General features: G+C 53.7%; 2 protein-coding genes across 4 annotated transcripts in view; one reads left to right on the top strand and one right to left on the bottom strand.

Moving 5' to 3' along the window:
• Positions 1-1,058: 1,058 nt before the first annotated feature.
• On the bottom strand, positions 1,059-5,446 carry EMP3 (epithelial membrane protein 3 (MAM blood group)). Of its 2 annotated transcripts, none has more exons than XM_065926427.1 (5): positions 5,144-5,446; positions 4,011-4,143; positions 3,692-3,794; positions 2,484-2,624; positions 1,059-1,343 (listed from the first exon to the last, which is right to left on the bottom strand). In XM_065926427.1, the coding sequence occupies exons 2-5, from the start codon at positions 4,086-4,088 to the stop codon at positions 1,174-1,176; spliced, it is 492 nt and encodes a 163-aa protein (XP_065782499.1). In that variant the 5' UTR covers positions 4,089-4,143; positions 5,144-5,446; the 3' UTR covers positions 1,059-1,173. The 2 variants fall into 2 exon arrangements, with proteins under 2 accessions (XP_065782499.1, XP_065782498.1); XM_065926426.1 differs by having other exon boundaries at positions 4,011-4,177; positions 5,144-5,278.
• ODAD1 (outer dynein arm docking complex subunit 1) overlaps positions 2,575-8,853 on the top strand; it is a 31,075-nt gene continuing 24,796 nt past the window's right edge. Inside the window, exon 1 of one of the 2 annotated variants that reach the window (XM_065926422.1) lies at positions 2,575-2,738. The gene's annotated coding sequence lies outside the window, so the exon portion shown is untranslated. Of the gene's footprint in view, positions 2,739-7,878; positions 7,928-8,853 lie in introns of those variants that run through there. The other variant, XM_065926419.1, reaches the window with a different exon arrangement.

Here is an 8,853-nt window from a genome sequence, read left to right as displayed (position 1 = left end):
ATTGTTCACTGCACAAAGACACACGGCCTGGGGATGGGTCGGTCTAAAACCCAGCCTCCCCTTCTCACAAGTGTCCCTATGTGAGGCTGAGCCTGAAGAAGGGAAGGGGGAGGCATCTCATCTTGTTTTTACTAAGGTGTCATGTGGACTAGAGGCAACATTTGCAAAGGATGGGGGAAGAAGAGGGGCTGGGTTTCAAGAGGGAAATGGAAAAGTATCTTCCCAGAGGAAGTGTCAGAGGGAGGAAAAAAAAGACCACTGTTACCAATGAGGGTTCTTGGCCTTTCTTAATCAATTGAAATTGATAAGAGGCCAGACAAGGAGTTCAGGCAAGGCTTTATTGGGACTCCTGCTATAGAGAGGAAAAACTGAGGGAGAGAGAACAACTTCCCTTAAGGAGGGGCGAGCTGGTCCCTTCTATGGGGTGAGGGTAAGGGTGTGTCCAGGGGTGGGGTGGAGGGGAGGCTTAGGTGGTTTGCCCACCCCCTTGGTGGTGTATGTGTGTAGTGCCTTGCTTTTACTCCTGGCTCTTCGGAAGTGGCAGTTTGGCTTTTTGGTCTGTTTGTATCTTATTGTCCAGAATTTGCCCCAGATGCGTATGCACACAGTTATTTTTAGTCCCTCATAGTTTCTTTACATTTTGTAACTGGAGGAGACCAATTGGCCAGGTGCAGGCATTTACTGCACTGCAGCAAAGGGTCTCAGGTCTCAGTAACCTAGAACAAGACACACATCCTGCTTGGTTGAGAGAGAGAGACCCTTGGCCAAGGAAGGACGGCTGGAAACCCAGATGCCTGGTTTTTACCTAGAAGCACCTGAATATCTAGGCTGGGAGGAATTCTGAGTCTTGCACCAGGAGGACTGGGGTCCTGAGGTCTGTGGAAGGGGAAGGGCCGCCAAGGACCGCGGGCTCCTGTGTCCCAGATTAGAAAGGGATGAGTTCGACGTTCTGAAGGCTGAACTGGTGATGGGGGCTGGCCCAATTCAGGAACGATCAGGCGTGAGCAGCCAGGGTCCCGGGATGAGGAAGGAAGGAAGGAAGGAGCCAAAGGCAGACCCGGAGGTTAAGCAGTTTTATTTTCTGTTTAAAATAGAAAAGGAGGCGGAGTGAGAGCTTGGGGGTGAGATGGAGGGGCCGGGAGTCGGCTGGGGAGCCAAGGGGAGGCGCAGCCCTCACTCCCTCTTCCGCAAGTGGATGTAGATGATGCCGCTGGCCAGGGCGAGGGGGAAGGCCACCCAGGCCAGGGCGAAGCAGTAACCAAAGCTGCCCCCCGACGGGCGCTCCGCCAGGATCTCTTCGGCGTGAATGGCGTAGATCAGCGCCCCGGTAAACACCGCCACGCCTACGGGGAGACGGGAACCACATGGCACGCTGGACCCACATAACGGGACTGCATTTCCCAACCATCCACGGTGCAAAGAAACCGCCTGAGGGCGAGTGCGCAGCACCACTGCCTACTGGGAGTTGTAGTTCACTCCTCTAGCGCCGCGCCCTGGGGGTGCTGCAAACTGGACATGGGCAATTTAGTTAAGTTTAACTAAATTGGGTCTCCGTTACTCATCCATTACATGGGACGATAATACCTATTCATCCATTCAAGGAATATTTCTGAGTGACTTTACACAAGCCAAGCACACAGGTAGTAAATTAATAGAACACGAGGTAACATAGAAACGTAATGCTCCCCCAAAACTGATAACTATGGTTAACTTTGCTCTTTGCACCTGAAGTAAAAAAAATAAATAAATAAAAATGAAAAGTACATAGAAATCCCTGAAGTGTCTGATACAAGGTCGGTCCACAAAAATAGCAACTGGTTGACATTATAAGACCACTACTATTATAATTTAGAGTTCTTTCCTGATGTTATTCGGAGAAGGCAATGGCACCCCACTCCAGTACTCTTGCCTGGAAAATCCCATGGATGGAGGAGCCTGGTAGGCTGCAGTCCATGGGGTCGCTAAGAGTCAGACATGACTGAGCGATTTCACTTTCACCTTTCACTTTCATGCATTGGAGAAGGAAATGGCAACCCACTCCAGTGGTCTTTCCTGGAGAATCCCTGGGACGGGGGACCTGGTGGGCTGCTGTCAGTGGGGTCGCACAGGGTTGGACACGACTGAAGCGACTTAGCAGCAGCAGCAGCCTGGTGTTATTAATTAGCTACCTATCCCTGCTAGCCCCCCTCCGTCCCTGGGATCTAGATTATTCGTCCACAACTCCTTCCCCAGCCCTGGCTCCTCGAAGCTCTAAGTGCCAGTTGCCCCATGACTCAGAGACCCACACCACAAACCACCACTGAGACACTGAAAACTACAAGTTCCTTAAGTCCCTGGGGCAGAGAGGTAGCCAAAGGCAGAACCTCAGATGTTCTTTGTGTTGTTGAGAATTGTTCTCTTTCATTAGGTGTCCATTCTTCCCCCTCCCTCCCCCCATCCTCACAGGCCTCCTCCCTTTTAATTCCCTGGGGAACCGTGCTTACTGGTGCAAAGCTGGCAGAGGCCAGTGGCATAGAATAGCCCTCCTCGCCGCATGGTGTAGAGCTGGAACATGAACAGGATGAAGGACAGACAGCAGAGGATGAGGGAAAGCACCATGAGAACTTGTACTGCCTTCAGCCAGCCTGCAATAAGGAGATAGAGGTGGAAGTTACAGCAGGTCCAGAGTTCCAGCTCCACCGGCTTGCTCATCATTGCTCCCACCAACCGTTCTTCCATTTAGAGTCATTCAACCTCAGGTACTCAGTAGTTATCACTTATATCAAATTTGATCCCTGTAACTTTCCTAAATTCCCTTAGGAATTCTAGAAGCCGTTTGCAGATTCTTTAGGATTTTCTATATAAACATGCTCACTGGGAATTGAGCCAGTTTTACTTTGAAGTTTTCCCATCTTTATGCCTTTTATTTCTTTTTCTTGTCTTGTTGCATTGGCTACCTCCAGTATGACGTTGTATAGAATTGTGAAAGCAGAAATTCTTCCTTTGCTCTTAGGGGAAAAGCATTTAATCTTTCACCTTCTTAGACTTAGAAATTTCAGCGGATGTCGCTCTGCCCCTTTAGAACTCAGCTGCATCTGGCCCTGCTTCTTTTGAACCTTGTAAGGATTCAGTCTCACCTCTTTAGAATCTCAATGTGGTCCGCCCCATTGGAACTTGGACAGCGTGGTCCCAGCCATCCATTCAGAACACCTGTCCTGCCTCTTTAGGACTTAGGGAACATAATGGTGGCTTCTCAGAATCTGGGGAGCTTTGCCCCCATTCCATAAACCTATAGCATGTGGCCTCCACTCCTAAATCATAGGGAGCAGGGTTATTAACCTCAGCAGGTAAATAATCTGCCTGCAGTTTAGGAGACCTGGGTTCAGTCCCTGAGTTGGGAGGATCCCCTGGAGAAGGGAAAGGCTACCCACTCCAGTATGATGGCCTGGAGAATTCCATGGACTATATAGTCCATGGGGTCGCAAAGAGTCCAACACGACTGAGCGACTTTCACTTCACTCTAGAACACGAGCATACTTCCCCCTACCATCCAGACAGGTGGGTCATCATACGTCAGCCTCAGTCACTCAGCATGGGGACCCATAACCCACCCATTCAAACCTTGGGGGGTTCCCAATCCTCGGTCCCGGGAGGAGACTTGGGGTTACCCCTGCCTTCTGCAGACCCATCTCCAGTGCCCCTCACACCTCACCATTCTCGCTGACGTTACTGCAGGCCCACGTTTTGTTGTCACTGTTCCACGTGCAGTCATACCAGAGATTCAGGGACTCCTTGCCGGGGAGGGTCCACCAGGACTGGGATGGGCAGAGGAACAAGGGCAAAGTCAGGGAGACTAGGCAGGGTTGGGAAAGGGGCAAGGTGCCGTGGGAAAGCATGGATTTGATAGGAACGTGTGGGGCGGGGGCTCGTCAGGGGAAAGGGTAGGGTGAAGGCAGAGTTCACAGGGGAGTGCCAGGGCGAGGGGGTGGGGCCAGAGCGACAGGAGGCCCCTGTCCTCCAAGTTGGCTTACCTTGTCCAAAGTGGCCACAAAAAGCAGGATGAGAATGAGGATGTGAAGGGCAGAGACCACCAGCAGGAGGAGTGACATGGCTGTGTTGGGAGCCTGGGGTGGGACCTCAGGAGATGACAGCCACTTCAAGAGGCTGTTGGCACAGGGGCAGGTGAGATGCCTGAATTCTGGTAAGGAAAGGGCCTGAGTCCAGACTCCCAGGTCTAATAGAAAAGGGGGCTAGGAGCCCCAAACTTCTGGTCTGAGGGAGGAGGAGGCTGGGGGCTAGATGCCTGGTTATGAAGGAGGAGGGAGCTTGGGGCCCGGACTCGTGAATTTCCCAGGGCCTGGAGGGGGCCAGTGATAGATTTGAGTCCAGGAATGAGTAGGACTAGCAATCTGGCTCCCATCTCCACAGAGCCCTGTCCCTGGGGACATATGGGCAAGGATGTGAAAAATTCCTATCCCTGCCTGTTCAGATAGATCAGAAGCTGGGGGCTGCCCCCAGAGATGGACAGTCTTGACTCACCCCACTCCTCTCTTGGGGTGGAGGGAGGAAGGGGGACCCAGTGAGTCATCCGGTTGGTGACTCATTTCACCCCCCCCCCCCCGCATGCCTCCAAGCACCAGGGAAACCCCAGCCCCTGTCTATGCCCACGAGGTCCCCACCCCACCCTGCCCTGCTGCCAGACTAGTGTCTACTGGACACCTTGTAGGGAAAATGGACAAGATCCATGTTGGGGGTGGGAGAGGGCCTGAGAAGAAGGAGCCAGCCCTCATGACCCTGCAGTGTCCAGAAAGGGCAGCGGGGGGTGGTGGTGGCGGGCTGTGTGGCTGGAGTGTCTCCAGATTTCGGTTGTTCTCACCAGAGGCCCTGACAAAAGGGTCTTCCTGGGGGAGTGGACAGCCATAGGGTAAAACTGCAGGAAGTTTTTGGGTGGGGGGGCGCTCTGCTGGGAACCCTAAAATCCCTCGGACCCCACCCCTTTCCAAGTCTCCACCCCAAGTGCCAAGATTTCACTTCTTAAATTACAAGGATTTCCAAGCTTCTCCCAAGCTGGCGGGAGTGGGTGGCATGGGGGTCTCCTTTCCAAACTGCTGCACACCCAAGTAAAAAAAGAAATCGCAGGCTGAATAACGGATTGAAAACTTACCGAGAGCGGCAGAAGTCAGAGTTGAGTCCTGAGTCCGCGGTCCCTCGATCGGGCCTCTGTGCCCCGCCCTTCTCTTCCCTCCTTCCACCCTCTCGAGGCCCCCGCCTCTCACCGCCTTTCTCCCTCCCTCCCTCCCTCTCTCTGGCTCTCTGTCTCTTTCTCCCCTCCAATTCCGGAACCCTCTCTCTCCCTCTCTCTCTCTTTCTCGCCTTCTGCCTCTTGTCTCTCTCTCCTGTCCTGTCTGTACCTCGATCCTCCTTCCCTCTCTCCTCACTCTCCTGGTTTCTCTCTCTCTGGTCCTCTCAATATATACTGACCCTTTTATACCCACCCTCACCGCGCCCAGCTGAGGTCGGCAGCCAGAGGGAGGGACCAGGCACTCGCGTTCCTCTGTTCCTCCTTTTCTGGGCCCCCACCCACTGCCCCGACAGGCATCTTCTGGGGCTCCCCCTCCTGCGGTGGAGATGACACGTCCTTGGAGGGAAGGAAACAGCTGGGGCCCTCAGGTGGGGCAGGCATCACGGGTGGGAGGATCTGATTCTTGGGCCTCTGCTCCGGGACTTGTCCCAGGAACCGACATCTGCTTTCCCTGATGGGGCTTAGGACTGGATCCTCAGAGGGATGGGTGTCTGCGTGGGAAGACCATATTCCTGCAGCGGGGAGTGGACTGAGGACTTGTGGGGTTGGCACCCTGGTGGGAATTGGGATGGGAAATGGGGAAGTGTGGAACTCCAGGAGGGGGCAGGAGGTGGAAGTTAAGAACCCACGGCTACTGTTTCCTGCCTGGGGGACCTTGACCAATTATTTCAACTCTCTGAACCTCAGTTTCCTAATCGAGAGGTGGGTACAATACTACTTCTACTACTGACAATATACTAACAGCAAAACAATTCTGATACTTATTCTAGACAAGGTAATACCAGTACACTAACACACCAAACACATTTTTTCTTTTCCTCATCAAACATTTATTGAACATCTATTATGAACCAGGAGTTAATAATGAAGAAAACAGATGTGAGCCCTGCTGTTCTTACGGAGCTTACCTTCTAGTTGAGCGAGAGAGAGAATACCCATCAGCACAGAAGTAGCAGTGGTAGGGCTTTGAAGGAAATGAAATACAGTGACACTGCTAATGATGGGAGGCAGCTTTAAAAGGGTGATCCGGCAAGGTTTCTCTGAGGAGAAACGTCATTCTGAGATGAGACTTGAAGACAGGAGTCATTTGAATGCTGGAGGGAGAGGAAGTACACAGCATTTGAGAACAAGCTCAAGTTGTTTGGGAGCAGACAGAAGGACCAGTGTGGCCAGAATATAGGGAACTAGAGGGAGTGGTAGGAAGGGAATTCAAAGAGAGCCTAGAGGAGGAGTTTGGATTTTATTCTAAGGGTAGTGGGGAACCACTGGAGGGTTTTAAACAGAAGTGTAGTACCAGGGACTTAATGTTATTAATAACTATTACTGTTATCATTATTTACTCTTAGATATAATAAGTGTGGGGAGTGATCGCCACTATGTACCTGGGTCTCTATGGAGGGTTGGGTGCTTGGTGAAAAGCAGGGGACAGGGAGCCAGGTGTCTGGGATCCTGATGTGGAATTAAGAGCTGGAGGACTGAAATCCTGGTCCCCACAAGGGAAAGGAACTGGATGATGAGATGTCTGGGTATCTGAGGGAGCCACAGCGAGAGGGAGGGAGAGTGGTTGGTTATCTGGGCTCCCTGAGGGGGTGAGGGAGGGGCAGTTCAGTGACTGGGTGGGTACTCCTAACCCTAACCCGGAAGCTGTTATCACTGACACAGGCTTTATTCATTATCTGTGATATGGGGCAGGTTATTAATCTCCCTATGCCTCAGTTTCTTCATCGGTAAAATAGGAATAATAGTAGTAAATACCTCAAGGAGCAGTGCTTAGAGGACTGCCTGGCATAGAGAAAGCCCTGTTGTACGTGCACGTTATACCAGACACTGAGACACAGGAGATGAGGTGTCTGGGATTTGGAGAAGGGACAAATGCTTGGGTCCATTGGATCCCAAGGCTAAAAAGTTGGGAGTACAAAATGAAGGTCACTGGGGGTGGGTAAAGTAGTTACATCTTTGAGAAGGACAGAGACTGGGAGGTCTGAACTCAGTTCTCCAAGTTAGAAAGCCTGGGTCACTGGGGGAAAAATGAGGGACTGGAGATCGTTATGTTCTTCAAGGAGGCAAGGGGCTGGACCTGAGTCCTGGGAGGAGTCTGGGAACCAGGGGCTATAGAGATGGAATTTGAGCGGGGGAGGTGGAGAACAGGAAGCTAGGACTCTGAATCAAACTCCCAGAGTGGAATTAGCGCCAGGTTGGGGTACCCTGGAGATGTTCCGGGCAGGGGGGTCCCCCATGCTAAGGCCCTACAGAAAGGGGAGAATTAGGGTACCCGAGGGCGGTGGTGGAATCTTCTCCTGGGCCTCCAAAGCCACGAGCTGAGCGCCCGCGGGCCGCTTCCTCCCACAGGAAACCGCAGGCGTTGGGCACACCCTGCCTGCTAGGAGCGGCGCCCATCGACAGCAGGCTCTGTGAAGGCCCCAGTGGGCAGCAGGCGGCAGTCAAAGAGGGGGGGGCGTGCCCTGCGGAGCTCGGGGGCGTGCCCGGAAAGCAGGGGCGGCACGGAGCGCCCTGGAGCGCCCTAGGCCCCGCCCACTTCCGCCTCTCAGAGTGCCGACAGCTCTGGCAGCTGAGGGTTTTGGCAGTCTCTCCCGAGGCCGTTGGTCGCGCATGCGTAGTGAGCGGCTTCGAGGCCCTGAGGCGGTGGTAAGCGCTTCTCTCCTTTACAACTCCCGGCATCGGCTCCGCCTGCCTGCTAATGAAGCATCAAAATAACGTGGTCTTAATCAGCTTCATCTTAATCGGAGAAGGCAATGGCACCCCACTCCAGTACTCTTGCCTGGAAAATCCCGTGGATGGAGGAGTCTGGTAGGCTGCAGTCCATGGGGTCGCTAAAAGTCAGACACGACTAGGCGACCTCACTTTCACCTTTCACTTTAAAGCATTAAAGAAGGAAATGGCAACCCACTTCAGTGTTCTTGCCTGGAGAATCCCAGGGACCGGGGAGCCTGGTGGGCTGCCGGCTATGCGGTCGCACAGAGTCGGACACGACTGAAGCGACTTAGCAGTAGCAGCAATCAGCTTAAGACACGCGTCTCTCGCGCTCCATCCCAAAGGACTTCGGCCCAGTTCCAAAGTCTTCCAGACGTTCCCCTCCCAGCCCTGCCTCCACAGGCTCTTTCAGCTACTGCCTCTCCCTCCTGGAAACACACAGCCTACCCCTCACAAGCCCGTGCTCCCCACACAGATCATCTCGACGGTTAGCCTCAGCACCCCCTACAAGTCTTGGGAACCCTGCGTCCTTCCAGCGCCCTCCCGCCAGGTCTCTCACGTGTTCTTCCAGCCACGCCCCTCGCCACCCCCCGTAGCCCCACCCCTCAGGGCCCGCAGCCCCGCCCTTTACAGGTATTCTTGTCCCTCTCCTCTCAAAGCTCCGAAGTCCTGTTCTGGACGGTTATCTGTGTCTCTGCCTTCGTAAGGTTCCGCAGCCCCAGCCCTCTCCAGTCCTTCCTGCTCTGCTCTTCCCTCGCTAGCCCCGAAGCGCCGCGCCTCAGGCTCACGCAGTCCCCTCTCCTCACAGGCCCTTTCAGCCCCGCCCATCTTAGTCCTCCACACCCCCGCCCCTCGTCCGC

This window comes from Muntiacus reevesi, chromosome 2 (assembly GCF_963930625.1).
Source record: "Muntiacus reevesi chromosome 2, mMunRee1.1, whole genome shotgun sequence".
Classification (NCBI taxonomy): Eukaryota; Metazoa; Chordata; class Mammalia; order Artiodactyla; family Cervidae; genus Muntiacus; species Muntiacus reevesi.
The sequence above is the reverse complement of the archived record's forward strand: the minus strand, read 5'-3'. Positions and strand labels throughout refer to the sequence as shown.